This window comes from Abrus precatorius, unplaced genomic scaffold (genome assembly GCF_003935025.1).
Source record: "Abrus precatorius isolate BTA unplaced genomic scaffold, Abrus_2018 Scaffold6, whole genome shotgun sequence".
Lineage (NCBI taxonomy): Eukaryota > Viridiplantae > Streptophyta > Magnoliopsida > Fabales > Fabaceae > Abrus > Abrus precatorius.
In genome coordinates, this window is record NW_020874406.1 from 13,799,654 (window position 1) to 13,822,921 (window position 23,268).

General features: G+C 35.0%; 2 protein-coding genes across 3 annotated transcripts; one reads left to right on the plus strand and one right to left on the minus strand.

The window, feature by feature from the left end:
• The first annotated feature begins 4,305 nt into the window (after positions 1-4,305).
• LOC113870217 (O-fucosyltransferase 29-like) lies at positions 4,306-8,801 on the plus strand. Its single transcript, XM_027506812.1, has 10 exons — positions 4,306-4,569; positions 4,674-4,764; positions 5,241-5,317; positions 5,569-5,657; positions 5,743-5,932; positions 6,100-6,281; positions 6,557-6,659; positions 6,912-7,240; positions 8,295-8,667; positions 8,737-8,801. The coding sequence occupies exons 1-9, from the start codon at positions 4,306-4,308 to the stop codon at positions 8,602-8,604; spliced, it is 1,635 nt and encodes a 544-aa protein (XP_027362613.1). The 3' UTR covers positions 8,605-8,667; positions 8,737-8,801.
• A 348-nt stretch (positions 8,802-9,149) lies between these two features.
• LOC113869548 lies at positions 9,150-21,583 on the minus strand. 2 transcript variants are annotated; one of them, XM_027505924.1, is made up of 16 exons: positions 21,439-21,583; positions 21,276-21,341; positions 18,241-20,042; positions 17,281-17,796; positions 15,537-15,940; positions 14,835-15,310; positions 14,442-14,494; positions 14,243-14,350; positions 12,482-14,163; positions 12,151-12,259; positions 11,514-11,688; positions 11,016-11,083; positions 10,782-10,897; positions 9,872-10,711; positions 9,650-9,725; positions 9,150-9,558 (listed from the first exon to the last, which is right to left on the minus strand). In XM_027505924.1, the coding sequence occupies exons 3-16, from the start codon at positions 20,030-20,032 to the stop codon at positions 9,542-9,544; spliced, it is 6,432 nt and encodes a 2,143-aa protein (XP_027361725.1). In that variant the 5' UTR covers positions 20,033-20,042; positions 21,276-21,341; positions 21,439-21,583; the 3' UTR covers positions 9,150-9,541. The 2 variants fall into 2 exon arrangements, with proteins under 2 accessions (XP_027361725.1, XP_027361724.1); XM_027505923.1 differs by lacking the exon at positions 21,439-21,583 and having other exon boundaries at positions 21,249-21,341.
• Positions 21,584-23,268: the final 1,685 nt, after the last annotated feature.

Consider the following 23,268-nt stretch of genomic DNA (forward strand, 5'->3'; position numbering starts at 1 on the left):
ACGACGTTAAAAAATTAAGATTAAAAAAATAAAATAAAAAATTATAAAATTAATAATTAAAATAAATTTTTTATCAAATTAATATTGACAAACTCAAAAGACAAATATAACCTTTGAAAAGAATTGATTAAAAACACTCACCCTCGCCCCTTAATATTGATTTCTCCTAAAGTTTGGAGAATTTGGAAGAAACAGCCAACGCTTACACTAGCTCTACATACTCCGGTAACAGTGAAAGAAAATAATAAAAATAAAGATAAAAATATTTAAGGCCTGTTTGTTTTTGTTTTAATTTTTTAAATATATTTTTAAAAAAATTTAAAAATTATTTTTAAGAAAAAAAAACTTGTTTGTTAGTTTAGTTTTTAAAATTGTTTTAAGATGAGAAAATAAAAAAAAAATTTATACCAAAACTTTAAAGGTTATTTTTTTATTTAAAAAATTAAAAAAATATTTTTAAAAACTTAAATTGACAAATAAAATTTTATTATTTTTATTAAAAAATATATTCAAAAAAAGAAACAAACAAACTATTACTTATTTTTTCTCTTTTATTATATCTCTTAGCAACAGGAAACTGCATTCTAAAGAATATTAATGGGGCTCATCATATTTTACTTTTTATTTATATATCCAGAAAAGTTACTTAACAAGTTAGAGTTGTTTAAAGAATTGAAACGAGAAAGAAAATAAATGATAGGAATAATAAATACAAACTACAAATAATAAATGCAGTGGCACCTGGGGCCCCACGTAAATGATGTTCGTTAAGTTCCAGACAAATTTCCGCAACCTTATTATAAACCAAGGTTCATGTCAATCATGTCATTGTTGCAACAAAACATCATTAGGTAATTACAATTTTGTGTTTAAATTATATTTTGTTTCTACAAAAAATAGAATTATTAAAAAAATACATTTGTGTCTTCTTTTAAATTGGATTTTTTTCTATTTTTTTTAATACAAAGAGGAGTTTACATCCAACGTTCCAAACATTAAGTAGTTTTTTTCAGCATTTTAATTCTTATACCACAGATAGCACCAAAAAAATAACGATGAGTGAAAACAAAAGAAGAGACAAACAAAAGTGTTTTGCCCTTGAGCTGAAAAAGTGCATGCAATGTAATCTGGTGGTCCCAAGTTAGTGACCCCAAGACACAACAAAATCAACCGATACTTAATTAGCATTAATTACTAGCAATTTCCTCTTTTTTTCTCAACTTATTTCTTTTACTGTAAATGCTAATTAATATTTTAAAATTATTCTTTAAATAATTAATTTTTATTAAATAAATTTTAATGTCTTTCTTTAAATTCTATTTTAAAATTGTTACTAGTATCTTAAAGATTTCGATTAGTATGATCCTTCATTAAGTGAAATTCATGCGAAAACTATTGAAAATACAAGCTTATATTCTTTTTTTATAATGTATATATATATATATATATATATATATATATATTAACAATAGAAATATTTACCACGTGTGCCCTTTAAGAGGTTAATGATACCATTAATAATCATTTGTTTCCACTCATTATTGCTTTTCTAATATAGTAGTCCTGGTCTTAGGCAACTAATCAATGACTTTCTTGGCCTTAGGCTTACTACTCGAGTATATGGGTCCATCTTTTGTTAAACGCGCAAGAAGAACGAACTTAGTATGCTCTATAAACTTTTGTAGTTTAAACTCTAAAGTGAGTTACGAGAGTAGTACATTTTGCTTTTCTTTTTTCTTTCTCTCCTCCTTTAATTCCTTTAAGTAAAGGATCGATGACATTTTACGTGTTATACATAGCTTGGAATTTTCCAGTTCCATGATTAGAAGCCGTAAATTTATAACAAAAGGATAACGAAATCAGGGTTAAAGAATTTGCAGTGCACGTGCGAGTGTATATGGATGCATCCCTCAACACATCTTATGTATCAAATATTGAAGACTAAGATTTGTATATTGAAGTGGTTACCATTCATTCACGTTATGAAGCATCGATCCGTGGATTTTCTACTAGTCTGGAATGGAAGTTTTGAGTCATAAACTTTTGTTAATCATTAAGAGCGGTATAAAGAGGTCTTTAATTTTAAAATTCGAAATTTTGATTAAAAAGAAAGAGTAACAATGAGGGCTAAAAATTAAAGTGCTGGGAGTACGAGATGTTTAATAATTTTCATTGGAAGTATGTTTTGCTGTTCTCAATGAAGCTGAAAACAAAAAAGACAAAGAAAGAGAACACTTTAAAAGGATTTATAAGTAAAAAACCAACAAAACAAAATTTATACTATTAATTAACTAGAATAACTGAATTTTTCAAAGAAAATTAAATTATACGCCATATAATGCCCACTTATATAATTTAATTTTGCATCAACTTACACACATATATTTATAATGTATAAATTGTTAACGAAACGAACGAAAGAAAACATTTTTTTTTCAATAACAAAATAAATTAATGTAGAGGTATATTGTGTCTGCGACTCCAACTACAGCCAGTGATCATGTCTGAGAAAGATTAAAATTGATTTTGAGACAAGTTTTATTTTTGTTTAACTGATAAAACTTTTTAAAGTATACTAGTTTTACTGTATATTTCAAATCTAGATTTTTCAATTGTTTCTAAGATATCATCCCAAATACAGTTTTTTACAACACCAATTCTTTCAAACTAATTCTACAAAGGTTAAAATATGTGCCATGTTCAAAATTAAATGTTAAAACATTATATCCATACACATTAAAATGTCAACTTTTTTTTATAAGAACTAATTATTGCAGCATTAACTTTTTTTACAATCAATTCTACAGAAATACAAAATAGACAGATCTTAATCATGAAAAATAATTATTTATCAAAAAATATTTTAAAAAAAGAAACTAATCTGAAGAGTGACTTAATAGAGAACAGCGGGGTATTCAGGGAATCTCATTATCTATACTCATAAAGTATACGATAAAGAAATCCACTCTCTAAAATTGACTCGAAACTGGAAGTGTGCTTTTGTCCGTCGTGAGTTATAATATTTGTCTCCTTCGTTTCTCAAATGACAAGCTACCGATTCACCACAAATTCCTTCTTTCCTTTTCACATAATAATGACCCGAATGGATTAGACTAAATTGCTGCTCACAAAACATGCCTAATAGGTACATACATAGCTGAATTGGTGACACAAAAATTTGCTCTTCCAACCAAAAAAAGAAGAAAAATCTAACACATGCATGGTTCCATTCTATTCATTCATCGGCGACAATTATTATTATGCAGTATATGTTACTGGAAAAAATTGCACTGAAAACATAATTTTCAGTGAAAAAAAGAAATGCCAGCACTAAAAAACTTGCGAATAGAAAGAAAAATTGCAACCTACACGATGACAGTACAGAAAATAAATAATTTTTATAGTAATTTTCTCGGATTGAATTCGCTTTATACTTCTAAGCGTTTCACCAGCTCGTAGCCGTAACCATAATTCCCAATAATGAAAGGTGGCGTATATAGTACACGATACATATCCACCATAAGAATTGGTACGGTTATTTATTTATTTATACATGTTATTTTACAACCGTTAAATACTCTGTCTTTTTATTTCACAAATTAATAAAAATAGCTTTTATTTTCACGTTCCAAACGGAATCTGCTGTTGATTGGGCTTTTTTGGGGTAGCTAGCTTAGCTATTCACGGCTTCTTTGTGCAGGAAGAAAAAAAGTGCTTTTTCCACTTACCATCGTCGTCCTTCATGAATATATATTTTTTCGTATATAATATTATTTTCATTTTTATTTAAAATATAAAAAAATATTTTTAAATACATTAATTGTTACATAATAAATCAAGTACATAAATAAGAGTGAACAACTCTGTTACCTTCCCACAAACGTGGTTTCGTTTGCTTGCTCGGATCAGATCTCTGACCTCCGTAACTCCTTTCTAATCTGAACGTAAAACTGTTAGATTTAAACGTAAGAGCATAAATAATCACAATTATTAGTTATGTTTTTTTAAAAAAGAGAGAGCATATTTCTGATTTTCCCTTTAAGGAAAGGACAATTCTGCGTTGCGTTGTGGTTCCTCCCTCCATACTCATCACAGTCACTACTCACTCAGTTACTCTCAACACAACACAAGAGAAGGTGTTTGTCCATTCCGCAGTGAGTAATAATAACGCATATAAATTAGGGTTTTTCTACCTCAAGCTCTATGGCAGTTGGTGCAGAACCACATGAGTTGGTTAGTTAGTTATTTTGCAGTTAGAGTAAAGGGAGGGGTGGAGGATGAGGGTTAGGTTGTTGGTGTGAGGAAATGGGTGTGTGGAAGGGGTGGAGGTTGAGTTTGTTGAAGCTGCCTCTGTTGCCGCAACCAAACCATAAAAGCAACAAGCATGTGTGTTGGAGATCGACCGCCACAACGACGCCGTTTCAGCAGCGGAAGCCGATCTCTTGGTCTGTGGTTTGCGGGTTGATGCTGTTCGGGTTGGGTCTAATTTCGCTTTTGACGGGTCACATGGCTTCTGATCTTGAATGGTACTCTCAGCGATTGGTTCACCGCACTTTCTACTCTAGGCTGGTTCGTTATTTTTTAATTCTCATTCTCATTTTGTCTATCGCAATGCGAGTTTCGTTTTATTGATTCTGCTTGTGCATGTGAATGAATCATGAATCTCTGTTTAGGATGGCAACTATCGTGCGCCAATCGATATTTGGAAATCGCAGTATTCCAAATACTATTACGGATGCAGTGAGAGGGGACGCCATTTTGCTCGTGAGTTTCTTCATCATAATGCATCTTGTCTCGTGAATTACAAATTTGAGCTGCTATAATGCGCCGTTGGTATTTTTCGAGGAGTTTAGGTTTGTTTTATTTGGCTATTTGTAGAAACGATTCTACCTTATAGGTATAGAAAAACGTTTTAGGCGTGGCGCTTTTGTGATACTGTAGATATGAGATGAGTACTGGAATTGGAATCATCTTCTTCCTGTCTTTTTGAATCTGTATGTGTTCGGTGCGAATGAAAGGGGTATTGTTCTTGAAAGTTTTTTACTTTGTTTCAAACACTTTGTTTCTTTTTGGGCTATGTATGTGAATAAAAATGGACTGATGAAATTGAGATTGAAGGGCTTAATTATATATTTTGATTAGTTTGTGCAAAAATTATATCCTGAAGATTAGGCTGAGAAATATACTCTTAACTTTTCTGTGTGTCACTTCCTCTTTTAATTGGCAACTGGATAATATAGCTGCTGTGCGTGAGCGGCTGTCAAATGGATACTTGCTTATTGCAACTAGTGGAGGATTGAACCAACAAAGAACTGGGGTGAGTAGGACATAAATTTCATCGTACGTTACAGCATGATCATAAGAATTTTGTTTAAGATCTGTTGTCTTAGTTGCTCCCCTACTGATTAAAACCATGGAAAAGATAAGGCTCTCATTCAGTTGTTTTTAGAGAATGTGAGGATTGGTTGGTTCTCTTTCTCAGGTCATTCAGATAATTTATTTATTTATCGTTTAAAAATAATGAATAAGTTCTTTCTATGAAAACAACAATTGCGTTCCTGCATCCAGATAACAGATGCTGTTGTTGTTGCACGAATTCTGAATGCCACACTAGTTGTACCTGAGTTGGATCATCATTCTTATTGGAAGGATGACAGGTAATCTGCAGATCCTGTCACACATTCACTATAATAATCAAGTTCATTTATTCATTTAATAAAGACACTTTTTGTTTGAATACAGTGACTTCATCCACATTTTTGATGTTGATTGGTTCATTTCTTATCTCGCAAAAGATGTTACTATTGTCAAAAGAGTTCCTGATAAGTTCATGCGGTCAATGGAGAAACCCCCATATACAATGCGTGTTCCAAGGAAATCAGACCCTGATTATTATCTTGATCAAGTTTTGCCTATACTTTTGAGACGACAGGTATGGCAAGTTGTTATCGATACATGCTTGAAATTTCTTAATTCACTAGTATATGTTTTGATTCATTAAATAACTCATGATGAAACATCAGTAACTAGTTTTTGTCAATTTATGGAATGTTTCTGAATTTGGCTGTGGTAGGTAACTATATGTAGGAAATCTTGCAGGTTGTTCAATTGACAAAATTTGACTATAGACTTGCAAATAACCTTGATGATGATCTACAAAAATTACGTTGCCGTGTTAATTTTCATGCTTTGAGATTTACAAGACCTATTCAAGAACTTGGTCAAACACTTGTTATGAGAATGCAAAAAATGGCACGCCGTTTCATAGCTGTCCATTTGAGGTTTGTTTAATGTTGTCCCTTTTCACAAACTTTACAAAGTTTTAAAATTTGAAAACTTGTAATTGTTAGAACAATTTCAAAATGTTTAATTGTGCATTTGTTTACTTTTACTTTGGGGTGATAAGGAAGGGAAACTCTCAAATTCAACTTGTAGAACAACTTCTTGTTGTTTCATATGAGAGTACAAAGTAGAATAAACGACATTAGAGTTTGGGAAGCAAGGGGGATGCACAGTATTGGCACTAACAACAGCATTTGTGATTGATTTATGCCAGGTTTGAACCGGATATGCTAGCATTTTCAGGTTGTTATTTTGGTGGGGGAGAGAAAGAGAGACGTGAACTTGGTGAAATCAGAAAAAGGTGGACAACATTACCTGTAAGACTACAATCCATTCACTTATGATGATGGAAATCTTATTCATTTAACTACCATGATTGTAACTTTTTGTCCTTGTTTAACTGTGCTGACCTTCTGAAGGTATTGAAACCTGTATTGTTCCCTGAAACTTTACCTGATAGGCTTTCTAAGTACAAATTAACTTTTGTCACATGAAACTTCTTAAAGCTGAGATGAACTATTTTATGCTGTGATATGAAATGAGTGAGTTATTACCTCATGATAAAACAGGATTTGAGCCCAGATGGAGAGCGGAAGCGAGGGAAATGTCCTCTTACTCCTCATGAAGTGGGTTTGATGCTGCGGGCGCTCGGTTTTACAAATGACACGTACCTCTATGTTGCATCGGGAGAAATATATGGTGGGGATGAAACTATGCAGCCTCTCAAAGATCTTTTCCCCAACATCTATACAAAGGAGATGCTTGCTGAGGAAGAGCTGAAACCTTTCCTTCCATTCTCTTCCCGCCTTGCTGCTATTGACTACATTGTTTGTGACGAAAGTGACGTATTTGTAACTAACAACAATGGTAACATGGCCAAGATTCTTGCAGGTCGAAGGTAAAATAAAATGACTTTGATATCCTCCACTTTTTTGTTTAGTAAACTAATGAACTTGTTTATAAAAGTTATACTAAAGACAATGAACAAAGGATTATCCACATTTTGTAATGAAATAGCTAGAGTCATAATTATGATTATTCTGTTATGGAATGTGGCTACTATATTGCATTGTTTACTCTTGAATTATATTCAGAATAGGTGTGATAGATGTGTATGTTTGCTGGGATCGAGGAGAGCATGTTGTGTTTTACTGTATACTTGTTCACCGGCAATCTTGTAGAAAGAAAAGGAATAAATATACATTTAGGATTCTCTGTTATCATGACCTTGTAATCGTCAGAAGTTACGTAGTAAAGGATATAGATTGGGTTAAAGATGGTCTAGGTAAATGATGAAATGTCTTCAAATGAGGTATGATCTATATCCTATTTCTTCCCCACCTCTTTGTTTTGTTGATTATTCTACTAGCTTTCACAACTGAAAAATGTTCAGGGCGGTTGATTTTATAATTGGAACAACAATGACCTAGTTTTTGCTATTTGGAGTTAGCATAATTCGGCTAACTATACTGCCTATTTTGGAAAGTTCCCAGAAAATTTGAGGTTGTATGGGATATGTAGTTCCCAGATAATAATATAAAAAGTAACTACTTTGCTCGTATTCAGGCATCTAAGCTAGACCTGATTAACGTGCTAATCTTGTCAAAATTCGTTTTTCCCAGGAGTCAATTTCAATGTCCCCATTTACAAATAGGCAGTCTTGCAGTTGATTTCAGTTATCTTTTGCAAAAGCAAAAGTCGTTCCGTGAAAACTGAGAAGTATAACCTGTTTCAGGAGGTTTCCTGTAAAGCCTGTGTTTGCTTCGACTCCTTTTTGTAAACACAAAATTCGAAACTTGATGAATACCATATCAGTTAAGGGTCTATTTAATTGTCTTGCACATGTGCTACTGCTCGTTATGCTTGCTTAGTATCGCATTATCTTTTCATTCTTATATATATATATTTTTATTAATTTGCCTACTGTTAACTTTTCATTTTGTTTACAATAGGAGATATATGGGTCACAAAAGAACAATTAGACCAAATGCGAAGAAACTTAGCACGCTATTCACGGGAAGGCATCAGATGGACTGGGATACCTTCGCCAGAAAGGTTAAGGCAAGCCAGAGAGGATTCATGGGAGAGCCAGATGAGATGAGACCTGGACGAGGTGAATTTCACGAGTTTCCCGGCTCTTGCGTGTGTGAGAAACCATATGTGGATGAAGAACTTAGCAAAGAGGGATACCGACCTCCTAAAATAAACCTTACTGCAAAAGCTGATTCCTCATCGAATGGAATTAGAAGGACCAGCACATGATAAATGTAGACTTTGAAACGGGGGGGAGGTCATCGAGTGGGAGGGAAAAAAGAATACACAGTTGTCATTCGCTCCAGTTAAATGCCAAGATAAACGTCAGTTGAAATATTGAATGCTACGGCGATGCGTCCATTTCACACGATTTGTCTTTGTAAATCGTTAGGGGATCCAGTTCAAAGTCGGTGGCTCTGTTTAGGGCCTACAGACGTCAATGTCTTGCAAATTGTTAATAGATATATATATATGCTTAGCATAGATTGCTCTCCATCTGTTTTGCCCTCATTGTCTTCCCACAAATTCCACACTTTCTCCCGTTCTATCCGACTAATCTGTTCTCGTCAATTAATAGATGCAGCCACATTGGACCATCCTTTGATTGTGCAAATATCAAATAAAAAAATAATGAAAAATCATCAAAACTGAAACCAAATATTGTATAAATTGTGTGATACTGAATCTACAAATCATTGACAAGTGAAAATCAATTAACTATTTTACGTAAATGGTTAAGAAATTCTATAAATTGCAATTATTAGTTATTTTTAAAATCAATATATTGATTAAATGTGTATATAAATAACTTCCCACTTTTCTCAACGCATTATCTGGCGAAGTTATTAAAAAGGGAAGTTGGCGTGTAGAGCATCACGTTATCATTTGATCGTCAAACCTCTACAAACAAGGTAACATGGAGAATTTCCATATACAGTACAGCCTACGGTGCCATAAGATTAGGGGATCAAATCACGTTTAAAATAAAACTAAAATCAATATGACCGACTGTCAACTGAACTATAGTCTGCCTAAATCATAGAAGTAAGAATTTGCATTCCTAGGTTCCCTATTATAAATATACACATCTATGCTAGGTATGTCGATCATCTAATAACAGAGCTGGTCTTTTTAACTGTAACGCATCATTGCAAGTTCCTTCCAATCAACCTTGGTTATTACCTGTTGCAACTTACAGTCAGCCAATCAGTGAAGATGTAAAAAAGATTCGACCAACAAAAAATGAAAATTCTGCGAGGGTATGGATACTCACCCTTTGAAGTATTACGACTATGTGGAACCGAAGGAATCTTTGAGATGATCAAAGAACTCTGCAATCCTTCCAATAGCTGCCACCAAGTCAACCATCGGATCAGATTCAAAACCAAAGGCCATTAAAATATTTCAAATTAAAAATGGCTTCATACAGGGGAAGAGATAGAAAATAAGTCGTTGATACAACTGAGAATATCCACTTTCAGTTATAGAAACTTACTCTCGACGTTGGTTGAATTCTGCGATTGGATCTCCGGGGCTCAATGACGTCAGATGCTGATTTTGCTAAAACCTTTTCTGCCTCACCCTTACCCGACTTATCACTGGCAGGCGCAAGTTTTCCTTTACTTGCTCTTGATGTGGATGTCCTTTTAGTGGGGATAGCATCACTGGAAGTAGCCAGTGACGAAAACAACATTGGTCCTTGTGTTGCTCCATCAGTTGAAGAGTAGGGTTCTCTCTCCACCTGACTTTCACTCTGGGAAGCATTCTTGAAATGGTTTGAAGAATCCTTGATCCTTTCTGTATGACCTGTCTGATCATTGGTGAGAGAAAACGCATTTGATAACGAAATGTCTTTTGGTGGGATCACTCTACCCCCACTCTGTGGTTTTCCAGATTTAGTCTTGGGCTTGGAGTCGGCTCCAAGCTTCTGTCTGGTATCATTTTTGGAACTATTTTTCCATCCCCTGGATCCTGAACCTTGAGGCATCAAGAAATTTGCAAGTTTAACTGAATCATTTCTACTGCTTTCATGTGCAACATAATGCTTGCTTACTTCCATAAATTTCCTTTTCTTCCCAGGTTTAGGAACACCAAAAATCACTCCCGATCCTTCTTTTTGAAGACCGGTCCTCACCATTCTATGAGCATCCTGTTTATTTTCATTCTTGCTGCTCTTACCAATGTTAAACACTTTCTCATTTTCAGTCAAATTAAGCAATCTCATCTCATCAGGGTTTGCTGACTCCACAGCATCAATACCTTTTGACATCTTGTCTTTTCCTTTAAACTCTACTGCATGACCTAGTTTAGGTCGTTTTTCATGTGGTGTATCGCCCTGTATGAAAAATGTAAAACTCAGCAGAGAGCCATGAAGTTGGAACACTAAAAGAAGCCAAAAAAAGCACCTCATGGGTAGAACTGTCATTTGCTCCCACTTTGAAAGATTCAATCCATTTCCCATCCTTCCAAATAAGGGACGGTCGAAGATGCCAAGCTCTAACAACTGATGTTTCTCCACTAGCTGCAGAAAGTCAGTGTTATAACTTTTCAAAAAATGGGTGCTAATGTGCCTAGTGTAGTAAGAATTAAGAAACAACATACAATACAAAATATCGTTAATCAAGTAATAATATGTATACCAGGAAAGTGGATAGTTAATGTTGTTTCATCTTTCTTATTCTTCTCTGTGATTACTCCTTCCCGCCAGCTGATAACAAAAGGCACCAAGTGAGATAACTTTAACATGCAAATTTATCGTGGTTCAGTTTTATCACAAATAATATTTTTGTTTTAAATTCAGAAAAGTTTATGCCTCCAAAAAAATTGATGTAGCAATTGCATGTTGACTTTCTATTTTTCAGTATATATCTAATTGAACCATCTTAGAATACTATTTTAATATATGTAATGATTTTTTTACTCAACATTTCTATAGAAAGAATGGGAACTACTATAATTAAATTGAAGAACAGGACAAAGTACAGAATAATCCTAACTTCATAAGCCAACCAAACCCACAAACATCCACTTTTATCATGGAGGAAATCAACTGTGAAGATATATTGTATTTTTGTACATAAAATCATGAAGTGGCCATAAAAATAAACTAGTGAAAATAAATCAGTATATTAGTATACCTTTCTTGTATCCATGCATCAACTCTATCCCCAACAGACCATGCATAATCTCCCATAGCTGCTCTACGTCTCTTTCTTGTCCCTTCATATTGCAAAGTAGTAAGAGGGCGAGCAGTACGTATTCTGGGGGGTTTGTCTCCTTCACATTTAAGTGAGACCCATTCCTTTAAGGGTCCTGCATCTTGAAACCAGCGATCTTTTTTAATCATAATGAATGGATACACACTACTACACAATTGAATAAGATCTTAATGGAAAAAGGGTGGCAAAACATTAGCATCCAGATGTACGCAGGGGTATGGGAGTCAACAGAACATGGCCATTTTATGAACACCTAAATTTTATGATTTATCCAAAACTTATTGCAAGTCACAAGTATGAATTTATATATGAATTTGTGACCAAAAAATTTGGAAAAATACTAGTGTTATTTTGGTCAAAATATAGCATTCTCATTCTGATGTTCCCTTTAAGAAGAATTCTCCCAACTGTACACACAAATGAACCCAAGTCCATTGACTTTTCCATGAGTAGTCAAATATTGGAAATACAGTCAATACATTTTTCCCACTGGTTCACTAATTAATAAAAAACTTCCATTCTCTCCAAAGTATGAGCATATATAAGCTTTACCAACCTTCAACAGCTACAAGTGAAGTGTAGCATACATAAGCTTTATCATCCTTGAAACTCAAAATATTGGCTGTGAACCATCCAACTTTGTACCCTTCCTCGTCTTTGAAAACCTGATACATATAATAGCTTCAGTTTTCAGGGGAAAGAAAAAAAGAAAAAAATTGTAAGAACATATTCCTTTTCGAAAACATAAAGAATGCATGCCAATTTAATTAAAAACCAGCACCTAATCCTCACCAAAGTTGATATCAGAAAAATGAACCCATGGGCATTAGCCTAGCCACTCTACCTAGCTCAACTTAAAAACTGAAATGAACAAGAATAAAAGCCACCTCTACAAGTAAGCCCTCCTTGATGTTATTTTCTTCAAGATTTTCAGATCCATTACTAACAGTGAAAGAAGGAGCCTGTATTTCAGAGTCAGATCCAGGAACAACACCAGGCTTGACTAAATCAGAAACCTTGCGGCCTTTTGGTCCTCTTGAATTCTTTTCATTGATCTTAATAGAAGCTGAAACATCACCCGATGAAATGTCTTTGAGATGTGTATGAGAAGTTTCGGGAATATCTCTAACATTGTCAATGTTCACCATATCTCTACTGATGTCTTTCAATATTACAGCTTGCTGAGAAGACTCTCGAGCTGCTTTCCAACATCCCTCTGGGCCAGCTTCTACCAAATCACTTAATGGCAAAGGATCACCCATAGTTACAATCTTTCCTGCTTGAGATACAGCTTCTGCTGCCAGCTCAGCAGCCTTTACAACAGCATCCAAATTTTCAGCTCTTTTGGTGGCAGCAGACGCAGCTTCCACTCTCCTTTTAACAGCTTCCTTTGCCGCAACAATGATAGAGCCAGGACTGTTGGTTCCATTAGCACCCTTCAAGATTGAAGCAGTGGTAGCTTTTCCTAAGTTATTTGTACCCTCAGAAAGAGAAATTTGATTACTTTGGTTAGAATTATCATAACCCAATGCTTCATCAGCCATCAGTTTTGCTTGAATAGCAGCATTTGAAGCAACATTAGCTGCTGCAGCTGCTGCCTTTGCAACAGCTGCAGCAGCTGCAACAGCAACAGCTGCAGAAGCTAATTTAGCCTCAATATCTGACATCAATCCCGAATTTTTATGCTTATCCAACTGACTCCATAACTCTATGCTATGATTAACTGCAGCAGCAGAAAGAGCAGAAGCTTCCTCTGCATGTAAACTAGCCTCCTTAACTTTCATAAGAGACTCATCTGACATAATCCTTTTCTCAACATTTTGATCATTTTTGGATTGATCAGCAAGAGGAGATACAGACACAACTGATTTCTCAACAGTAGTTATTGGCACATTCCCAACCGGGGTCACAACAGCAACAGAAGTAGATGTATGGCTAATAACAGAAGGAGGCAGCGATTGCAAAGCCCTCTGGCCAAGATCCTCAGATACCACAGCTTTTTTCCTTTTCTTGGGCTTTGGATCTGAAGAATGCTGAGGAGGTGGTACTGTCACATTGTTTGCTTCAAGTGGAGAGGCAGTCCCCAGAAAGATACTTTGCAAACCTGCACTGGAAGTAGGGAGGCCAGAAGCAGCATTCTTTATGCCAGAGGTAGGCAGCAGAGAAGATGCTTTCACTGAACCTAGCTTAATTGTATCTGAGACAGGTGATGCAGAAAGATGGGTACTGCTGTCAGGTGCAGCAGTTGGAGAAGCAATCCAAGGTCCCCGAAGGGAGGTTTGGGATATCCAAGGTGTATTGTGTCCAAGAAAGTTCCTAGCAGGAGGAGTTTGATAAGGATGCAAAGGAGTAATTGCCTGCGGATAATCCACAACTGAGCCTCTTGCAATGGCACTAGATTGAAGGGAATCACTAGAGAGAGTTGGAAGACTCCAAAGTGGAGACGAAAGCGGTATTAAGGGGTTCACAATTGTTGGAGTGGCCTTGCTGCTGGCTCGACCAAGTGGTGAAGAGATACCTTTCCCTTGAACTGTACTGTGTTTTAATGCTGAATCAGCGGTTCTAGCAACTGAAGATCTCAATTATCGTGAGTTAAACAAACAAGTCGATTAATCAAATCAGAGAAAAAGCTATACCACAAGATATACCAGATCGTGAATGCATAGGTGTTTCTGGATTAACAGGAAGAGATTTTTGACCATGTTGCCTTTCCATGCAGACACACCAGGCATTCTCCCAAATGCTCCTTCCACCATCTGAAAAACACAATGTCTAAGAAATAAATATTTTATTATGAGCAAATAACAAATGGGTATGTAAGGGAGTCATTATAAACAGAAAGTTAACCTGATCCCCCAAAAGCTGATATCATATACGCCTCATCAGGGGCTGTGCCTTGACTGCAGAAAATCAACAACATAAATAATTGGCAGAGCTAATTATCATGCCACAAAATCTAGAACATGAACAACTATATCATGCAGATCTAAATGGCTCTGGTGACCTTGGCCTCAGATAACATTTTGATTAAATAAGCATGGAATATGTCTAACTAAAATAGAAAGGCAAGTATACAATCAGACAGATTTTCCAATTAACTATGCGTGGTAATGTTAGGTCAGGTCTCATATAGGGAGTAAGTGAAAAAATGCATGATTAATTCATAAACACGTGCATGTATTACATCTGTTTAGCATCCATAGCAATTAAATAACATACAAAATCAATAATTGAACTTACATTAAAGCTCCATAGACGAAGATCTGTGCACGCAATTGTATTTGCTGCAGATCTGTGAAAGGCTGATGAAACAAAACAGGTGACGCAGAAGTGTTCAAATCTGGAAGGCTAGATGTTGAAGTATTTACAAGAGCAAATGACTTTGTGCTGTTTGAATCAATGTGTCCATACGGCTGCACCTCATTTGACTGCATCAGCTGGAAAGCAGGAGATGGGCTAAGGGAAACCTTGGTTGATTTATCACCTCTATCAGACTGTCTAGATGGAGTAGTGTCTTTCATATGACTTCCTCTTCTAGAAGATTCTTTTCCACCTGTCTTATTGGATGATCGCCTAGTTTTGCGCTCAGGCGTAGCTTTAGGGGCACTATGTGCTACCCCTCTGTCTGATATTTGTGGATTTCCATGGGAGATATGTCCTACAGTCTTGGCTTTTAAGGAACCTATCCCAGATGTTGAAGGAGATCCCTCCATAGCCTTCAATAATGAAGTGGAGGGAGAAAAAAATGAAAATTCTATAAGATCATTTGTTATTCATAATGTAAACAACAGAATATATCACCCATGCATTTAACATAATGAACCTTTCAAGAATCCCCTTTGCACATTCAGGAAAAAATTCAATCAGGAAATAAAAGTAATAAAGGAAAAACATTAAGATACAAATTCCTTAGCTTGGATTATAAACTGCAACAAGACTTACTTTTGATGCTTTGATGGTTGCAGAAACAGGAATTGATTGCCTCTTGCCAGCATCTTCTGTATTCACATCAGCAACATCTTTTTTGGACAAATCAACTGCTGAATTTAGCTCAGGAGTTGAGCTTCTATCATCTTTAGATGCATTATTCCCCTTTAGATCTTGAGCAGTAGATAATGTTTTTTTTTCAACACCATCTATGAACTCAGAGGCTTGAGGTTTTTCATTAGCAGAAGCCTTAACTTGATTCTCATCCTTTTCAGTTTGGGAAGTGCTCCCAAATGTACTAGACGGACTACAAGTACTATTGGCAGGAAGGCTTCCACTTCCAGTCTCACGCAACTCAACACAGGGGTTCGGTAAATAAGCAGTAGATATGGAACCTTGGTTTCCAGTTAAATTGTCACCTAAAAAGTTAATATTGTAATAGGAATGAACGCATGTGAAGGAATATGATAAAGAGAGAACATGCAATGCACATCACAGAAAGAAAAAAGAAAACCTATTTTACATCAGACAATACAAACAAAACTACCATCATGATTCATGGCATGGCTATTTATCGTCATTGATATGGGTAGCAGTTTGGCATGCTCAAAAAGGGAAATTATAAATAAAATATGGCTATGAATAGAAAATAAGGCAGTCATCAGAATGATTCGGTTGCCAAGATTGACACAAATACTATTCGTGAACCCTAGAAGACTCATAAAACAAATGCTTCTACATGGCCAAGGGTATGCTCCTGAATTTCCTTGTGGATGAATGTGAGGTCAAGTGAATCTTCTCTCGAGAAAATTTCCTTCATCACCTTCTCTACTTGCATTCAGCTCCCCTTCCCCTTTTTTTTGTCTAGGATTCCTACCTGTCAGCTATACACTTCTCTCCAATCTTAAATTGTCAGGAACGAGTAAAATGATTCAATAGCTAGAGAATTACCTATGGAAGAATTGAAAAACACTTATTGATTGTTCACATAACCAGGAAATTGTTATTTGTAACTGGCTCAAATAGTTCACTGTGATTCTAAATTGCATGAGCTATAGACTTTTAGTTATAATTTATCTTAGACAGTACAATTGATTGCACAAAATATGAATACATGTTTATTAGCCAGAATTAACTTGACACATGAGATATGGGTCATGCAAAGCCACAGATTTTTTTTTTCAAAAAAGGAAAAACATACTACCACAAGGGAAATTTTCAGTACTTTTGGATTTTATACTCCTTCACTTAAAAATTAGCAATACTCACCTTTCTGTGGTTATTTTTCTCTGATTTATTTATTTTTATGATTAAAAATAAGAAAAAATAACTGAAGGGAAGTAGGAACTACAGGAACACCAAAAATTTACTCCTCCACAGGAGAAAACCAAGATAAGTTCTTGTAGTTGAAAATTTGCTATGATAACCCAACTGCACTAAAGGAAGGACTGAACGCAAATAATAATTCTCCCTTTACAAGCCACTGAAATAATGAGATGCTCTTTAACAAGACATTTATTGAATGAATACATTCAACCACAGCGTTCCAAAAAGTTTTATGGCACAGACATATTTAATTGATAATGAGTATATCACAAAAACTCAATAAAATCATTCAATTTGACAAAACTTGAAGTGGATGCCACATATTCTGTTTGTTTTCTCCAAGTTCTAGGTATTGATACATTAACCTCACACAATAAAATGCAGAATTTAAAGGAATTTCATAAGTGGGTAGCAAGACTTGATAAAATATTACCTAATTCTTTTGAGGAACACTTGTCAGGATTATCCTGTACAGTCTCCTTGTCATTCTTAAGTGAGGAAATTGTGACACAGTCACCCTGTTTCTCTGATGATACACATAGATCTTGAGACATAACAGTCTCTTTAGCACATTCCTGAATAACCTCATCATTTGATGTTCCTTGAGGTTCATCAATCTTTACAGCACCACTAGTACCTATGTTATGCACATCACTTGCGACATCACATAATGGTTGTTTAGATGCATCAACAGAAAGTTTTTCGGTTCCTGCAACAGGACAAGGAGCAGTTTCCTGCTCAGAAGGTCCAACAAGGGTGCCTGCATCCTCAGCTATTTTGACTGTTGATTCTTCCTTTTCCTTGACAGAAGAAGATTCAACAGGAGTTATCCCTTGAAAATCATTGTGACCAGTAACTTCATGAGTGGAAACAACTTTGCTAGGAGGAGGTGGAATGTCTATAATCTCATGCGATGTCAAGCTAATATTGTCTGAAATAACTTGTGAAACTGTAAAATATGAAAATGAAACCTTAAAATAATGGAGCTGTTATGAATTTGATCCAATATCAGTGAAGAACATTTTACTATATCAGTAAAAAAAATAACACCTCACTTTGGTACCTAAAGGTCTGTTTGGCTTGAGAGAATGTTTTTTACTTTCATTTCCTAGTTTTACCAATATTATAAAACGTCACCTTATCTCCTATATTCCATGAAAGTACAGAAAATGATGAAAACACCAAAACATGAAACAAGATGAACACAATGTAACATTTTTGTAATCATTAATGAAAACAGAAAGTGTTTTCTCAAACCAAACAAGCCTCAAGTGTTTTCACTTAAAGTGCAGGTTTTTAACAATTTTTCAAATAGGTGATACCATATGATTCAATACCAGTATACAACAATTAAGATTGTCAGCTTACCAAGATTAAATCAATCACAATGTACCTGAATTGTTTGCAGGTATGACTTCAATTGATCCTGTGGAGGTTGTCAACTCAGTTTCCATGCTACCTGCACTAAGAGATGACGAAACAACTCCCTTGTCAACAGGATGGGATTGATCAACATCACAATGCTTCTGGTTAGAGTCATAAGGAATCTTTTTACTTTCTTGATCCTTGACAGAAACATCTTGATCATTGACAGAAACATCTTGATCAAACTTTTCACACTCATTCTGTCTGTCAGATTCATTGCTTACACATATTTGAGTTGACTCACCCAAAATGGAAGATTTTTTTAACGAAACTGCCACACTGAAACCTGAGAAACCTCCTTCCCTGTCATCAACATTTCCTTCACTAATAGTGGAAACATTATGTTCCTCAACAGTAAACCCAGATGACTCTGACTTACTTGATAACATCTCTGTATCCACATGGTCACCAGTGTTTGATAGCTCATTACCCACATGGTCACCACATGTCTTTGTGTCCCTGACATCCATATTCTGCTGTATGGTAGGACAAATCTCACAACTGGAATTACTAGCATCAACCGCCTGCTCCTCAGAGATAGAATCATCTTTGATAGAAATAGTTGGCAACGCACATGCATTTGGTGCAGATTCATTGTTCATGAGCACATCGTTAAGTAACATTGCATCTTCATTTGCATTGTCCCGAGACAGATCGCTAAAACAAGTATCTTCACTACATTTTTCTGCTTTCTGCAAGTCAGAAACTGCAACAGAATCCATTCTCATGGAATCCTCTATACTACTTAATCCAGTCTCGAGACCTTCACCTACACTCCCACTTTCCAAAGTTTCTTTTGCAGGGGTTGGACAAATTGGTTTATCTGGATGATGCGTATTGCTCCCAACTGCATTTCCATCCATAGTCTGTGTGTCTACAAGAGCTTTTTTATTCATCATAGAAGAGTTCAAATCATGATTATTAGTTTGTGTTTGTAAAGGACCTTGCTTCTCATCACCCAAATTTTGCATAGATGATTCAGCAATATTAGTTTGCACTGCAGATGAATCATGTGTTTTGCCATGATGTGAGTCATCGGCGACAGTCCCAACTTCTTGTTGGTCTGCATTGTTACATTTGTCATCAGTAATAAGTGTCAGACTCCCCTCAGACATAGGCAAGTCAATATTTCTGCAAATATCACTTAGTTCTGCATTACCTGAACTTCCAATGATGGATAATTCCCTTTCATGACCTTGTGACACTGCATCCTGAAACTTTTCCATTCCTACATGCTCTTTCAATCCAGAAAAACTTGCATGAGAACCACCAGGTGAATGTAAATCTGTAACATTATCTTGAAATTCTTTTTTATCCTCAGGTTTTGGATTGGGGTCCATTTGCTTAGCTAAGCAGGCCAGTTCATCACAGGCATCTGATTCCTGAATAACGGTTTGCCTAGGAATATAGTCCTCCTGTCCAACAGATTTTAAAAGCATTTCAACAGATTCCGAGGAAGTGGCCTCGGACCAAACATTGCCATGCCTTGATATGGAGCAAGACTCAGCTGCAGTTGAACTGAACTCTATGCCACTACCACCCCGGGAGAATGCGTCAATCCACTGGTTATCTTCGTTACTTTCAATACCAAGGAAAACTTCAGTTTCAACCAAACTGTCAAATCTTAAATTTGCTTGAAGGCTTTCATCAAAATCAAACTTAGGGAGAGCATATGGCCTTAATGCTGGAGGAAATTTGGTGCTCCCTTCACCAGCTAAATGGAGATTCTGGCTTTGAAAGTCATTGTCATCATAATCCATGGGTAAATCCCTAAAACAAATAAGCATATTAGAATAAGATAAACAACAATATGAGTGCAATGCATGGATGGATAGACATGCATTGAAAGTCATTGTCATCATTATTGTTGTTTATCCATCCATGCATTGAAAGTCATTGTCATCATTATTGTTGCTTGAAAGTCAATGCATTGCATCCTGATATAAATCTATGAATGCAATGCATGGATGGATAGACATGCATAGATACAAATGCAAAATCAGACAGAGGGATGTATAAAATCCACTGCAGACATATACATTACATCTATCATCCAAGCATCAGCATGGCATGGTACACCAACAAATGGATGCACGAATACATAGAAATTCAAGAATAATTTGAAAAAATTGTTGGCTTGGCAATAACATTTCAACCCACACACGAGGCAAGTAAAAATAGAAGCACAATTTAATAGAGCAAGAAAACAACTTATATTGAAAAGTCTAACTATTACCCCCATATTTAAATTTCCACGGCCACTCACTACTAACATAACTGAATAGAAGAAAAGCAAATACCATATCACTAATAGATTAGGTTTCACTGTAGTGATATATTTATCTAATCTACAACCGATAATTTGACAGTAGGATTAGAAAAGAACTATCCTTAGGGTTTATAGGCTGTCTAGTGATCTGCAAAGTTGTTTTGAGAATACAACAGGGGGCAAATAGTGCATAAAATAAACCTAAATAATTGGAAGAGTCCCCCATGCATTTTGATGTCATACAATAAGAAAGCTTCTTTGGCATAGGGGTATGGCATTCAGCGCTTCTTTATTAGCCTTAACTCATTAAAGATGAGGCAGGTTTAAAAATTGATACATCATGCAATTCTTCAAAACAAACGGGAAAAATAAATTAAAATCTGGAACCAACTGAACTGTGCCGTTGTACTGACTCAACTAAAAAATCTACTGAACCAGCAGCACGATTGGAGCACACTTTGTGGCACAGCACCAATCTTCTAAACGACTAAGTGAAACAGTTTACACACAGTGATTAACCACTTGGTTAAATCAAAAGCAGCAGTTGAACAATTCTTCTAAGCGCGAATTAGCCAGTTGGAACGGTTTAGAAGAAAGAAAAACAATTTTCAAACAAAACTCACCATTTGAAAGCAAAGGAAGCATAACTCGTGCCCTAATCATAGAAAATGAAAATTGAAGAACCCAAAGTTGGACATGAACAGTACCAGAACAAGTAAGTCTAGAGACGCTACCTCCCTCCATCCGGCGAGGAAATCCCAACCCTTTTGATCTCACCTATTCCCGAATCGTACAGTCATCTACTCCCTCCAACACAAAAATCACTTCGTCAGTGTAGAAAAAAACAACCAAGGGGAGCAACAAGGGCAATTGAACCTCACCGGTGGATTCGAGTTCCGGCGGATCCAATTAGGGTTCCGGCAAGAGTAACAGGGAACAACACGAAGAAGTGTGAAACAGAGTTTGAGAGTGGATTTTTGTTCGTTGGCTGTGGCTGGGGAAAAAGCAGTGAAGAATTTTGTTTTTTTCCCAATGAAGAGAAAATAGGTGTCAGCTATCGGAATCAAAATTGAAAAAAGTGGGTTTGCTCGTAAATAGCCGAGATCCAACGGCTGAAGATGCTAAGGCGGGACACGTGGACAGAGATAATTCCCGCATGGAAAGTATCTGCTATCTAGGGTTACGCATGGAACTGGCGTCCTTGGAAAACAGTGTCACGTTTGCACGGACGATTGGTTAATTGCGGAGAGAAGGGTAAGTAAAGTGTCTCATCACATTCTGATGCTGTAATCCCGCGGTTCTTAGAGGGTTTACATAGATAAATAAATCACACCGTGTAGCCACATTGCTTTTACAATTATTTTCATGTCATTAGTTTAAATATTATTAATTAAATGCAATTGCAAAATTAAAACAAAAGCCCAAGTCTATAATTATTGGCTCCGAGTAACACATGGGCCGTTAAGTTATGAACTTAATATATCTGTACTGGAATTTCCAAATTGTGCAAATTTGTACAGATAAATTTGAATAAATATATTATTTAATTAATCTGTATTAATTATTTTAATATAATTTTTTTAAATTATTAGAAAAACTGCTCTTTTATATGGTAATTTTTTTAAAATAATTAATATTTAACAGTTAACTGCATGTTTCATAGTTCAATTTTAAATACATATATTATATATTTTTATTATATTACGTTTATTTATTTTTCTTTTACATCACGTTAAAATTTCAAGAAATCATTTTTTACAGAGATTTTTTTTATTGATATATAATAATAATTTATAATTAAATGATAATATAAAAAATACATTATTAATATATTTTAATTAAATTCTATTTTATGTCAGAGAATGCTTTGTTAATATGTTAAAATAAACCAAACTGAAATTTTCTCTTATTATCTTTAAATTATATTTTAAAGATGAGTACGTATAAGAAATAAATAAAAAAATAATTACACATAACATTACACAGGATATGAAAATTTTTACGTCGTAATAATATAACAGCTGTTACAATAATGTTTCTCTTACTTTTAGTTTCATGTTTTTGGAGAGGAATTCACAGACATGTCATATCGGTCGGTGGATTAATCCTTCCTTCAATTTACTATTTTCTGTAACTGATCTGCCTCCCATCGTGTCACTGCTTTTGGATAATGCTACTTTCGTTAAAATCAAACTTTTCCCAACTCAAACTGTTCATATCCCATGGAAGGCCAACTTCATAGCAATCATGATCATTATCTCCGGTATTTCCGATCATTTGTCACTTTCGGTACCTCTAAGGACACATTATTTTTTTCAAAATTATAAATATTATTTACAATTTTTTTTGGGAGTTGAGTCTGTCAACAAAATTAAATTTACATGATTTGATGAAAAGAACACTAGGATCTTTCTCAAATTTTAATTATTTCTATTTATTTTATAATTATTATAATTTCAATCCTCTTCGTTAAATACAAAAATCGAAGGTTAATTACGTGTGTTCCTTCTTATTTGGGCTTTTTACTTTTATATAAAAAAATTAAATATAAAAAATATTAAAATTTTTAAAAATTATGTAAACAAAAAAGTAAAAATTATTGACCAATCATTATGAATGAAATTTGGTAATTCTTTTTTTATTTTTTTTGAAAAATACCTTTTTAAAAATAAGAATATTTTATAATTTATAATTATTTTATATTTGTATAGAAGCATTTAAAATTTT